We start from the raw sequence: 14,831 nt of genomic DNA, 5'->3' as shown, positions 1-14,831 counted from the left end.
GCCAGTTAGACTAGTTTTCTGGCTGATCTGAACATGTGATAGTTGGTGAAAAGATGGCAAATGAAATTAGGAGCATGCTTGATCATTTGCAGATTCATAACTGTTGTACAGTTTATGAAAATGACAAAAATGTGCAACATGGCCATGCTACATCGTACTGATTTGGTGATCGGCTTATCTAACTCCCCATGATCAACTAAAACAGCATATCTGTTTCATATGGCAGTGGCTAGTATAATTATGAAGTGATACATACTTGGTTTTTGCCAAAGGTTTGTAATGGGAACAAAGAATGGTAATAAATGCAAACAGATGGTGCTCTCCTCCCTTGAACCAATCCTGACAGGGGGCGGAAAGAAGGATGGGAACTGTCCAATCTGAGCAGCAGGGATAATTACAGGGTACTCACCCTAGATTGTAAAATTAGTGATGTCATTTCTGCTATATAAGGGTGACTGTACTAGGATAGGCACAAAGACCCAGGAGACAGGAGAAGGAGGATGGAGAGAAGGTTGCCAAACCTTACCATCATTGAGAGCACAGTGACCAGACCTGGATCCTAAACCCAGGCTTGCTATGTAAGTAGCATATAACCCCAGCCCTAAATTACATAAACCTTTAATTTTGTATTAGTACACCCAATATTTCCCATTGAAAACCCCAATTGCCCAGGTAGTCCAGTCATCTCCCCATAGAATAATCTCTTGTTTGCCTATATATGTTAGCATATCCCAATTAAGAAAATCCTGCAGTGTCTTTGTAAATCCTTAGTATTTGTGTACGTAAATCAATCAATTCCCACATTGAAGTTCAAGATTGTTGCAATTCGAAATCGACCATCTTGTTCCTGGTGTTTTTATTTGTTAGTCATTAAAGTGTTGCCTCAAAGAATTAGTGTCCTTGGAACTGAAAACCAAATTTGTCTGTGTATTGTGTGCATTACCAAACTAATTCCTATTTGCATCTGTCCTATTAAACCCAAACCGTTGTTCCCATTGTGAGCAATCCCGTTTGCCTAGTAGTCTACCTATTATGTGCTTCTGTCCTTGTCACTGAAAACCGATTTTCTTATTGTAAGCTAAACCCCTTCCCTGAGCTCCCTGTCATTGTAAGTCGCAGTGTACATTTTTTTTCCATCTGCCACTGTATTTTCCCTTTGCATTTGCTTTCTCCCAAAACTGATTTCCAACTTCATTTCTATTTTGCACTGGTGTGCTGATTAGTATTCTCTAAAACTTTCCCTATCTCCTAAGTGTAAGCAATACGAATTTGCTTCTATTCTGTCCCCTAGCAGTTGTGAGAAATAACCAAAACCCCATTCTTCCCTTTTGCTTCAAAAACAGGGTTTCCCTTTCTTTGCTGGCTTCCCATCTTGTGGTGGTGGGCTTCAACCCAAATCCGATTTTTCCCTCTATATTCCTACTCCTTGCCACTGCCTTCCATTCAAAGGAATCAAGTTTAATTGATGTTTGGGGGCGAGTATTGCAGGAGGGAGTGCTAACCCGTAGGTGCTATCACTTTGTGGTAAATTGTTCTTTTTCTGTTTTGCCATTTAAAACGTGAATTAACTGTAATAGGATATCTTAACCTGGTTGTTTTGTAGGGAGTATTGCATTTAGTGTTGCCACCACATTGGTGGATGTGTATTAGGTTGATTTTCCCTTTTCATTAAATACATTCATAATATCTTATTGATAGACACTGGCCTGGTTCCTAGTTCATTGTGACACAAGTTGTTTGTGGAGGTTGGGTGCGAGACGGGTTGGAGGCCTACTCAAAAGAATTCGTAGTAGATTGAAAATAAAAAGCGTTTTATTGTGCGCCACATCCATTGTAGGGGAAGGAGTTCCCTGGCTGGCGTGTGCCGTGTAATAAACCGTGACAAGAGGAAGGGTCCAATCATTTTGAAAATGTTTAGGCAACACCCGTTCAGCTTCCTGCAGACAAGGAACTCTAGGAGATGATTGGAAAGTAAAACTCTTTCTACAGTAGCTGAGATTGGTCCATATCAAATCTTCTATACCGTCAATCTACCTGCTGGGCAAAATCACTTTGAGGGGGTGAGCCTCTCCCCCCTTCTCCCTATGTTATTTGTATTATCTTTGGGCTTCTGAAGGTTTTCACTGGAACATTGTCTGCCCATAATTCCTTTCAATTGTGGTGAAGAGAAGGATTTCCAAGGAAGATAAGACTATATCCCTTCCCCCAATCAGGAGAACAGTTGACATTTAGAGTGAGCTGATGCTGAATTACTTGTAGCCAGAACTCTGTCCATTGTTCTTGGTACACTGACAAATGTTCTCTGGCAACATTCTTGGCTGGAGAAGGCAGATTAAGTACTCAACCTTTCTTCTGAGACCTTGGACAGGGTCTCAGAGCAATCCAGAATCAAAATGAGCAGCATTGGACTGTTTCCCGTCTAAAACTGCTTTTGAACTGACTTAACCCCCACAAGACCCAACAAAAGCTTCCTTTGCCATTCTACAATTTAAAAACTGCTTCAATCTGTTTGGAACAATCGACCTGACCATGTCTGACTTTTCTCCAGAGGCTGTCCGATTGCTGCTGTCAAACCACACTACGTCATTCCACCCATTCAAACCAGTTCACCACTACAGTTGAATCAATGTGTCGATACCCTCGAGCCCCTGAACCGAGAGGATCTACATTTTGCATGTTTTCAAGCTATCTGAATCTCAAAACAATTGTCGCTGGTTGAAGAGTGCTGTGCTTTCCTCCAGTGGAACCAAATGGACCGCTTTTATGTCAAAAGAACCACAGGAAAATCACCAAGATGCCCGGCTTGACACTGAGCCATAAGATCTAAAGTTCTACACCATGGTTTTGTCCACCAGGCTTGGTTTTAAGGGCCCTTGTGACAAGCCCACGCTTTGCTTTATTTAATAGACCTATACTTACAACTTCAACAGTGCTGCATAGATAATTTCTTTCATACCCCTATATTCATCACCAGAATGCCCCTTACAGGTTTGGTTAGTGTGTTTTAGTCTGCGTTATCTTTGTTTGATTGAAATCTTACTTTGATAGTACCTTGAGTGGACACTTGTTTTGAAGAATATAGCCTGCCTTTGACCCATGCTTCCTTAGAGGCAAAGGAGGTGTACCATTCATGTTGCGCCTGTCTCACCTTTATGCTGTTTTTAGTAGTGTGTGGCTAGTTAGGAGCTAAAAAAAACACTGCCCTTCCTTGTACTTCTGCAGAGCAGCAGTCATTTTGCATCAATATCTTCTACCTTTTTGTCCCACCTGATCTACCCATTATGTACAAGAGCATAAAGTATTTGGCATGTACAAATGAAATAAACACGTTTACCTCCATTGTAAAATTTCAAAAATCCTGACATCCTCAACTTACATTCTGTAGGAGAGACGGGTCTAAGATGGAGAATTACACTTCAGAATGTTATGCCGTCAAGCTCTATGTAGGTCAATAATATAGCGTTAAGTACCCATTCCATGGGCTATACTGGGGGTGGAGGGGTGTTAACGGGCCGGGGCCCCAAGTTGAAGGCACGAGCGAAGCAAGATCATTTGATGAGGGCCCTGGGACGTTCGTGCCCCCCCCCTGTATAGCCTGTGGAATGGGTACTTAACGCTATTAGCAAACCAGGTTGTTAATCCGGTAACCCGGGGTTCTGATAGCAGGGTCTTTTTTATGAATTGACAGGACGCCTCGCTGCCTCCCGTTCATTCATAGAAAAGACATTCTAGAGATGACCGCCACAGAGCTGGGGCTTCAAAGGAAGCCCCTCTTCCATTTCGATGGCGACAGAAAGACAGAGCAGCAACAGCGGCGGCGGGCCCACCGCCGCCACAGCCATCAGGTAAGTGGGATTTGGAGGGACTGGGAATATTAAGTTAAGGCATGGTGGGGGAAGATGGTGGGGCGGGAGAAACAACCGCCATGTGGCGCGGAAGGCGGGCTTGTATCGTGGGATTCAGCCTGCAATCCAGGCAACCTGATTAGTTGCATCCCCTTCCCTGGGTGCTAAGTCCTCCTTTCTACACCCAAGTATCGATCTGTGTACTCTTTGATGGATGAGGCCATCAAAACACTCCATGTTCTAATCATTTGATTGAGTGACATAGCCATTGCATCACATGAGTAAATGTCTACCTCCGTTTTTGGTAATGTGATGCTTTATGCTTTCAATAAGTTGATTTGCTTTAAGTGCTTGTATCGTGCACAATGCAAACTTTTGCCTCTATGTATAAGACGTTCAAGGCACTTGCTTGTTTTTTGAAGGTTGTCGTGGTAACTGCAAGGCTCATAGACCATTTCAAAGCTACATTTTGACATTACAGGGCTTAAGGTTGGTATGCAATGGCTCCTAGGAATTCAGCCAAAGTCTTGTGGGGCATCCTCTCGAGGCTCTCAGTCTGTTTTATCAAGACATGTCAGGTATGTTTGCAACCTTTTCTAAATCCAGATAACTGATGGCTATCCAGCAGAGTATAGATCTGCGGCACACGAGAATTTGGGATGTGAGGCAAATGCGGGGCAAATATGAGACCGTATGATGAAATAACTGCACTAGGTGTACAAGGATGAGTAGGGACTAAAATGCCTACTGTGACTCACACTGCAATTAAACCAACAGTCCTCCCAAACAACAAGGTTGAGCCAAGGCACAACCTAATCGGTACACTGCCCGTGCCTCTTTGGGTAGCGCAGGCTGAGGGCAAGCTATCCTCTTCAGAACGCATGTGAGCTAGCTCAGATGTATCCAAAACCTCAGTAGTCTTGTGGTACCAAAATCGAACAAATGCCCAATCAAGTTCTATAAAAATACACCAACTTAATAACACACCCCTGTATGGGATATAAAAGAGAATGTAGACTTTGGAATACAGTGGTTTTCTAAGTTTGAAGTCTGGTCAGACTAATCATCAGAGCAGCACATTTTCAAGTTCATTGAAGATTTCTTTCAAAAGGTAAGGAATAGGGTCTTAAATATCACTAGTGCCCTTTTAAGGCAGGACAGGGGGACGGGACCACTTGAAATACCCCTTAGTCTTGAGGCCCAAACATGTCAAGCCAAGCTTCTATGCGCTTTCTGAGGTAGTGATTCAGCATTGAGGTGGTGATCTGGCTCACTGGGTGCAACACACAGCGTGGTTCAACAAGCAGCAACAGCATATGGCATAAAGAAGCTTGAGACAGGCAGGCCATGTCTGGGTCACTGACGCTCACAGGCGTTCGAGTAGGGACCCAGAGCTCAGAGCTTTTCATTGACTTGTGCATTGCTGTGAGACCCAGTCTAGTGTCCCCAAGGGATAGTTCTTACCCTGCCCTTCCCAGCCAGGAAGGTTGCCAGAGAGTACTTGCATGGGCTGCCTCTTCCAATAGGCTGAGCCGTGGGTACCAGTGTTTTAGCAGGCAGACACGCCTTGGTCTAAACAGCAGTCACTCCAAATGTTTCCCTGAAATGATGGTGGGTGAGGCTTGCTCCTTCCTTGAAGACCTTGGGATTCACTTCTATGGCAGAAGACTTTGGAGCGGACTGTAGTCCCAGCTAGGTTCTAGGCAAATCCTTGGAGTCTAAAGAGGAATCTACTAAGTTGAAGGTCTCTCCTGCCCCAACTCCTTTTAAATAGGCAACCGTCCACAGCGCATTGCTTTACTTCTAGCCTTCTGTAAGGGGTTCAATCCTGGCTGCTGTGTTTAGAATCTTCTGCCCGTTGATACCTACATATAGTGCTTTGTCTGCAGCAAATTAAAAGGGAGGGCAGGATGTTTGTGAGCCCTAGCAAAATCCAAGATGGTGGGACACCCCTCTGTGGAATAGCCTGGCTGGCTTGGCATACTCTAACCCTTCTGACTGCCTAAACCAAAGGGCTCAGTAATTTCAACCCTAGTAAGTTCCTTTGGCCTGGCAGTGGGTGGTGTGACGAATCGAGGGAATTTGTCCCTTCTCCCCAAGAGGGCCGGGGGGGCTTATTGTGAGGCTAGAGAGGTGAGCCCGCTCTGCAATACCCTCCCTAGTGGTAGTCAAGTGGAACCTCTACAGGAGAGACTCCCCCTTAGGGGACAAGGACTCCTGCTCCTGTGAGTAACTCCCTACAGTGGCACACACTATGGCATAGATGAGATGTTCTCAAATTCCAGAAATCTCTTTACATCCAAACTGGGACGGAGAAACTCTACAGAGATGCCATCATTTTGCTGAAAAGGACTGTCCCTTTTAATAGAAATAACCAATCCAGTGAGATGAGTATGCAGCCTCGAGGAATCGAGAGAGAGGAAAGCAGACCTCTGCACGGGAAGGGCCAGAGTGATGCGACACCTGCAGGAAGCAGGAATCGGAGAGCCCACGTGTTTCAAAGTTGCCCCAGCATATCGGGCAGAAAGCCAACACGGTGGCGTGGCAGCAGCGAGAGAATCCAGCAGCGCAGGAGCCCGGAAATGGATGGTGGCGGGGTCATGGGGAAACATCTGTGGTGGACCGCGGGTCCATAAAACTCTGCAGAGACCATTGTTAAGGGGTAGCCTGAAGGAGCCCGATCCTAAGGTCAAAGACCGGAGCACCGAAGTTAGACAAGAAGCCAAGAGAAACCATATGCCAATCAGTCATATGCCTTGGTGCAGATGGGTTCGGCATCCAATTTTGGATCAGGAGAATGGTGGAGATGGAGGAACTGGAAATTCCCGTTGTATCTGCTGAGGTTATGGTCCTTTTTAAGAGCATACATTTCTTGTAATAAAAGCTTTGAAATTAACCTTTCCTGGGTATTGGAAAAGCAGAAGTCCTAGTTTTTACTTATTTCCTTGATTTTTGAACTGAAGGCCCGAGGCATTCTTGCATTATTCACTTTACGTAAATACGCTTGCTCCATCACCACACCCCTCCCTAAGAAGCAAGAAATCTACCTTTTCTCTACAGATCCATTTACTGGGTTTAGGGAAATAATGGCAATGTCAGTGTCTCTTTCAGGTGTGCACTGCAGACTTAAGCCCTTCACCATGTATGATGTTGGACTGCAAGATAGATCATGTATAACAAATTCATTCTATTGGTTCAAGGCATGCTAGTTCTGAACCACCCAATTTGCCTGCTTGTTTAGTTCTGACCGGTGTCCCGGCTTCTTAGAAGCATTGAGAGATTCCCAGTATCTAGAGGGCATCAGAGAGGGGGTTATTTGTATACAAAGTACTCCGCCAGTTAGTAATTGCTGAGCAGTTTAAGTTCTGCAAAACCTAGTGGATGTCACGTGACATTTGCTGGTATAGCCATGTCCACCAGTGACAACTCATGGTATGCAGTGGTTAATGACTGTCTGGCAGACACTCTGAATACCTTGTTCTGAGCATTGTAGTGCTTTGCAGGTGAGAAAGCGTAAACTAGACAGATTGCTGCCACATCACTTGGTAACACTGTCTTCTCCTCATGCTGGTCCTCTGTTGTCCCCAGCCGTGGCTGTCGCTTCTCACTTGTCTTATTTCACACTCCCTCCCACCCCCATTTGTTGTAAAGACCTGTCTGTATCAGAGGAGTGACATTGTGATGATCCCGAGTGGCTAACGGTATCACCAGAGCCTCTTTTGTGCGCCACTTACCAGAAGCCTGCCAATAATCGCACTTCTCCCGATAACCCGTCAGAAGCCAGTGAAGAATTGTTAATGGCGCCAGCTGTATGACTGTGGGGTTTTGCGACAGTAGAGGACAGATTTGTTGTCGACAAACACAAATAAGGCCTTACAACCCATGAGAGACTGATAGCTAGAGCAAGGTGGCTCTTCCTTTGCTGCTAAAAAATGGAGGGGAAAATGTAACTGGAGATACTCTTAACATACAGGATTGTTTTATCATTTCGAACGCAATATGCCAATATTGGTATTATCTGAGTGGGTTCATATCATTTCTATTGGTAATTGGCGTCCCAGATTTATGGCCTCCCCTTCTGGAACCTAACTCATGGTGGTCAAATATCCCACAATCAGTGCTTTAAATGGGGCGGCGCTATCCGGCCCTCAGTACCTGCACTTCTTATTTTTGGCCGAAATGAGGGCCGGGACTTCTCCAAACTCGGGGAGAGTAATGGTACCCATTGCTACCGCCCCTTATTTGCTTGTCCCAGCTGACGTTGACTCTTTTTCAAAGTGCAGGAAAGCACAGCTGCTCTCCCTGAAGTCGCTCTGTGGCAACAAAGCATTACAATAAGGGCAATTAGAGGTTGATAGCACTGGCACAGGGGTGCCTGAAGGAGGACTATTGTCCATTAAGAGGGGTGAATAGGGCGTGGGGGGGGGAATAGTAAATGGGAGGGAAGCATAACTTTGCATGCCTAGACATTAACACGCGACGTTACATTGCGTTGCAGTTTCTTTAACTGGGAATATAATTTAAAAATAATGTTCTTTCCTTGTGAAAACAGTTTTAAAAACATACACACCTTTTGTACACTTTTAGTGTGATGTTCTAGTCAGGATGGGTAAAATATGGTAATGATCCTATTTTTGCTCCGTGTTTTTTAAACGATTTATAATACTGTCAAGTTAGTGTTTTATGCAATCTGTGTACTTTTAGATGCTGTTGCTATTAAACTATTTAATCTTTTCAAAACCAAACCATGAACACATACTTGTATTAACTACAGATGAAAGATATGTAGCCAAGAGCTTAAATCGCAGACTTGGCCCAAAATTGAAAGTCCTAAGGAAAAAAAGTCCCTAACGATTTCATTTATACAGCCACCCTCTTTCACTGCACAAGTTTCAGTGGGGATTATGAGTTTATCAGTTAATTTTCTCTTCGGGCATCCTAGATTCGCCGTAGATCATGCTTATTCAATGGTAGAAGTTGTCTTTCTGACTCTCCTTTCCTTCAAAGCATGCCAACATTTATACATGACAATATTTGTACCAAAACAGGGCAAATTCAGTCTGTGATTGATGGACGTCTTTGAGAGGTAACTGCATTAGGCTTACAGAATCACATTTTAAGGGCAGGACTTAAAAGTGCACCACTCTACTCATATTTTGGTTGGAATCTCCCATTGTAACGTTTCAGTGCGTCAGGGTCCCAAGGCCAAAGATCAGAACAAAGGGACTAACACAGAGAGAAAGAGGGTGCAAATATGATTGGAGCCAGGATAAGTGGTGAGAAAGGCAAATAGAAAGTGATCCAAATAGCCAATAATACACAAATAGCAAGACAAACCTATAAAGTGAGACACATAGAGAGCTTCATGACTGGCAGAAAGATAGAGAATGTCAGGGCGGGGAGACGAACAAGAGCCATTTTAGGATCTTATGGGGGTCTGAGCCCCAGACCACTTAAGGCCTACATTCGTGAGTACCTACACTTCACTTTTTCCATTTAAAGCACTGTCAACAGTAATCATGTACCACCGACCAAGCACACTAAATTCTTGACTTGTGAGTTTGAGCATTACAGGATGTCTTTCTGCTTTGCTGCCTTCCTTTTCGTGAAGCATCGTCTGGCGTTCCCGGGCACAGTTCCTTGAGGCCAGCCACCCTGCTCTGCCTGCAACACTGCTTTGCTCGCACTGCACAGCTCTGAGCTGCTGCAGTGGGAGCAGAAGGAGCACCATACTGCAGTGCTGCAGAGAAGAGATGGGCAGTGGTAGCAGAGGAGTGTCAACCCCTTCCAGCTGTTTGAATCCATTCACAGGCACTGCAGGGTTGCAATAGGACGCTCCCCAACATAGCTATAACATCATCCACTCCAGCAGCACTAGGAAGGAATAACGCAAAAAATTGCAAGGCATCCAACGCCGATGGCCATCTGTGGTCACAGCAATATACAATACAGTGTATGACCTAGTTTACCCCCAGTCCTACTGATAAGGGGTGTATCGGCCACTTTTACTCCCTACAAATTGGCAAATACTAAAAAATCTAAATGGGGACTAAAAATACTTTCAACATACAATAGGGAAAAGACCTGTAGAATCTTGACCCCCCCCCCATCCTCCTGCTTCCAAATTTTATATGGAGCACTGTTTACCCTGCTATTGCCCGCTGAGAATCCCCCTGGCGGAGAATGTCCCCGTTGGTAAAAATGCCTTCCAGATTGCTTTTTGGGGTTCCTTGGAAATGAATGGGTTCATTAGAGATGATCCACACAGCACTAATGAACAATCATGTGCATTTTGTTGAGGATCACCTGTGTTACATGGTGGGCCATAGGGCTGGGTGGATGTTGCTAATCAGATTGAACAAGATTATAATCTGTTGATTGCGTACACTGTGGATTGGAGAAGGTGCAGTGGCATTTTTTACCGATAGATTTAGATTTCTGATTTGCTTAGGAATGCATTTGTTTTACAATTATGATTTCCTTAAACCCAGAAATGTTCTTTACACATGAATCGTTTAAATACAAATAAACTGTGTGTGAAATAACTTGGTAAAATGGGGCCTGATGCAAATCAGGATATAATAATTCTCTAGATCCTCTGTCGGGGTAATGGCATTTGCTCAGCCCCAGGTGACCTGTTCTCTCAAGCTGAAAAAAAGCAACCTCAGAAACGGATTAAATAAACGTGGGAGCGAATGGGTGAAATGACGTCTCACTCCATATTCATTTTCATGTGGCCTTTTGTCAGTGAAAAACGAGAGCAAATTGGCAGCTATTGATATTTCTCCTCGGGCATACACGCAATTTTGCTGCATTAGCTCACAGCAATATCCTATTTTGTTGTATCTTTTTCAACTGGACAAACTCATGTTTCAAAGATATTAAGCAATCACTTGCTTAAGCGTTACTTGTCAGGGTCTCAACATTGTGCAGGCTGGACTAGGCACCCTATGTTAAGGCAAGTAGGACAGTGGGAGAATGCCCTGCAACTCCTCCGCAAATGATCAAATAGACCCTATCACGGAGGACATTGTTCATATTTTCATCATGTTGCTAAAATTAAATCTGCACTTTGCCACAATGTTTTGAATAATGGTACAGCAAAAAAGGATTGGTGTGTAGTAACGAGCTTTTTCTCTTTTCTTTCTTCTGCTTTGCCCTCCATTTATGCACCGGTGAAAAATACAGGAGCCAGCCCAAGGTAAGAGTTTTAGATGTACATTGGGTATTGAAAATGTTTGTTTTGGTACTTTGTCGGGTGTGCTATGTACAGCAGAAGAGCATCAGGAATATATTTTACAGACCTAAATCAATCGTAGCTAGTTGGAGGGCTTGGATGGGAGCTTTCCTTTTTTAATCCGCTGCTATTTGCAAATAAGCAGAAGCTCTTATTAGTTAATCGGACCAGCTGTCGATTCCTGCAGACACATGGACTACCAAAGGACCATGGTATCTCCAGAGGGATTGGGAAACCTCTTGGGTCTTTTTTCGCCCGTTGTAATGCACTCGGTCTGCAGACATTTTAATGAAGTTGCGTAAAGCAAACCTTGGAGTTTGTTGAACGGCAGTGTGCAGTAGCATAGCCTTGATGTCGGGGTGCAGACAGACACAAACATGTCCCCAATGCAGCATCACTTACTAGAGCATTGTTTGCACATGTGCAAATGGATTGCCCACTTCAGTAAAACATTGATTGATTGATGCTCATCCCATCCTTTTCTTGTACACTTATATTTAATGTCACTCACACGCACCCTCTCTCTCTCACCCCACATCTCGATCAATGCCGAACCAGGTGGAGAGCTCTGCTTATTAATTAGTTTCCCCACGGTCATGTGAAGCATCTCAGAACTCTTGTCTTCTGTTCCGTGGCTTATCACACCAGTAATTCTACCTACAGCCTAGATAGAATTGAAGGAGTTACATGCACTTTACTTATAAATGGGTTCAGTCACCAACTTTGAGCTCGGTGCCCCTTTTTATTATTTGTACTACTAAACCTTTAAATGTTTCCAAAACTGTCAAATCTTAGATTGAGAAAGTGCCCCTACTATTCCTTTGTCATGTGGGCCATGTGCACAGTTGTGGCTGTGCCAGTGTGTGTTCTGAATTCCTGCTTGAGTAGGCCTGGCAACCCGTATTGACACCTGGCTCCATCTCCTAGAATGCTGCCCCTGTATCTAGCCTGAGCTGATCTGTGTTAACTAGTGGAACTTCATGAAAGTATGTAGCTTAGATGCTGAGTCTGGTATGCAGTGTGAGAAACCTGAAGCCGTCTTAACCGCTAGCCCCCGAGTTTCTGTCAATCAGCTGGCCAGGACACGGCCATCGCTTTTTGATCCTGTTCCTCGGGGTGGACAAGTGCGGGAGGATCACCTGGGTGAGGGTTCTTCAGGGAGTGGGACCCCGGATGGTGAGACGCGGTATCCCCTTGCCTGTAACACCTTTATTCCATCCTACCAAGTAGGATACGTAGGATCTCACCCCACTTCACAACACAAACACTTTCCCAGAGACAGCTTACTATAAGATAAAACAGAAGACTAACACCCCAACCCGTATACCTGACATGTCCCAATATGATGGGCAGGGTCAGGCAATTACTGACCATCACACACACCTGGCTTACATTAAATTTGACCACACGGATAAAAGGCGGAGCACAAGAGCACACTCTGAGCGAGTCAAAGCACACGAGGAAGCAGCAGTTCGAAGATGTCAGTTTAACATGGGCGAAAGACGGCAAAACAGAAGGATCACAAGGAGGGAAGTGCCTTTGACCTTTTCGATGAGGAACTGTTACTCATGAAACCTCGAATAGAAAACGTAAGACCAGGAAACCAGGCTGAAGATTCCTGCATTGTATGTCTGAGATACCCGGGACACACTCGCATTGATAATCCAGGTTGGGAGAATCACCTGCTGCTGTGTTACTGTCCTTGGCTTCTACAACAAAGCAATGTCAGTGAAATCAACACAGCTGGTGAGTTGGGGAGGTCAATACTACACCGGTCTGTGTTGAATCCAAGGTTGCAAGCAGCAACATTGTATGGTGAAACATTGTATGAAGCGCATATGATAACCAACACGAGTAAAATTGGACAACAGATGAGTCTTTTGGTTGTAGCCCCGGATAGAAGCTGAGAGGTAACAACCAAAAAGGCTAGCTTGCCCCCAGTCCTGACAGTCCCAAAATGAGCATAGCCCCAGATCTTTTCCAGACCTAGCAACATCCCTGGCCAGTGGTACAGATTCATTCAAAAACTTTCACCCATCGCCTTTGTGGTACCTGCAAAAATCCTGTGCACATTCGAAAGTCTTCGATGTTAATAGAGTAAAGAAAGTTGATGACAAAGTAAAGTTTGTCCGAGCCCGAACGAGGGAGATCAGCTGAGAGCTTTTTGGTGAAAAAGTTTGGGGTAAAGTAAATCAAAATTGATCCCAGCCTGGCAAAGGGAGACTGATTGACCTTTGTGGTGAAACCGATCTGAGCCCTGCGGAGGGGGTTCGGGGGTGAACCGTGAATCACCTGAGAAATTGGACACATGAAAATACTAAGAGTATTGTGCTAAAGGGGATCCGAGACCAGCTGAGGGAGATCCAAAGAGGATGCAAGAGGAATCCAAGGGGAATAGTGAATCACCTGAGAAATTGAGTGCTTGTGAAATCCAGAGGAAAAGAACTTATTGTTTGTCACATCAGCCCCTCTGAAAGAAGACTTTGAAAGGCAAAGATACTTGGGCATGGAAGGCCCTGATGATAATGTTTGAACTGCACCCTCATGCTAAAGAAGCCACAGACACTTATAAGCTAGAGTGTGCCACCTTGTCCCATGCTGAGAACGTGGGGAAGGGAGGCCAACAGCCTAAACTTCCCGACTTATTATTTCTTGGACACTTCTTTTCTTTTACATAACACTGTTTCCCTCACTATTTGTTATTAGATGTAAGGATTGGCAATAGTTTTTTTTTTTCAGTGTAGGTCCTTTTATTGTGACAAGACACCACTAGGAATGCATCGTTATTTAATGGTCGTATCTTGCGCTAATCGTTAGGTTTAGGATTAGATAGGCGTTTTTCAAACTTTTTAAAAAAGGTTCAATAAAAAGAAACTCCCTTGAACTGTGGTCACTTGTGCCTGTCTTACTGTTGATGCCATGCCTTCCTTACAGCAGTGAAATGTGCTTGGTGCCTTGTGTTCCGGTGCGGCCAATGAGGACCACCACTTTCACTGGTAAAAGGAATTTTGAAAAACATTTTCTGCTGTTGGATCTTTTTTACTTAAATTGGAGTGCCTCTGGCCGCATTTCACCGCAGCTGCAATTTGCTGTATTTGAGACAATCGTTGCAGCCATATAAAGCTATATGCACCCCTTCCCTTTCCCTGAGGGTGTTATTTCTTTGTAATAGTTTGAACTGGAATGCAATTGATGCAATTATACAGTTGGTGGGCAACCTGCGGCCCTCCTAATGTTTTGGCCTTTTGTGATCCCTCACCATTGACTCTGCTGGCGAGGGATGGTTGGAGTTGTAGGCCAAAGCATCTAGATGGGAGCAGGTTAACCCACCACTGAATTGTATAAATATACCCAGCCCTACAGATAAGGAGTGTATCGGCCACTTAGTCCCAAATAGAAATGGAGAGTAAACATACTCCCAACAAAAAAACAAGAAATGGACAAGTAGAATCTTGCCCCCCTGCGTTCACCTAAACAAACCCATGGATATGTTTGGACCAGTAGTGTAGTATCACAGAAGGAAACTACTATCGTTATTGCCTGATCAGAAGAAATAAACGTGTACCTTTTTAATGTACACGAATAACTATGTGCAAAGAAATAGTGATTACCAAAATATTTCCGTTTTCCAGTTCAAACATATTTTTACCCACTTACAAAATACTCATAATGGTTAATGGACTAACATTTGTACCCCCTAAAGTTTTCTCCCAACTTGGAAAATTAAGGAGTGAAATACTCCCACCTAC

General features: G+C 44.2%; 1 protein-coding gene across 1 annotated transcript in view; it reads left to right on the top strand.

Annotated features, from left to right (window-relative positions):
- Window positions 1-14,831, top strand: part of KIF13B (kinesin family member 13B) — a 1,451,009-nt gene that overhangs the window by 451,015 nt on the left and 985,163 nt on the right. The window contains exon 3 of the mRNA XM_069605712.1: window positions 11,034-11,046. Within this exon, the coding sequence (XP_069461813.1) occupies window positions 11,034-11,046 (13 nt within the window). The remainder of the gene's footprint in view (window positions 1-11,033; window positions 11,047-14,831) is intronic.

This window comes from Ambystoma mexicanum, chromosome 4p (assembly GCF_040938575.1).
Source record: "Ambystoma mexicanum isolate Mex_15411 chromosome 4p, UKY_AmexF1_1, whole genome shotgun sequence".
NCBI lineage: Eukaryota > Metazoa > Chordata > Amphibia > Caudata > Ambystomatidae > Ambystoma > Ambystoma mexicanum.
This window is presented reverse-complemented; position numbering and strand designations above follow the sequence as displayed.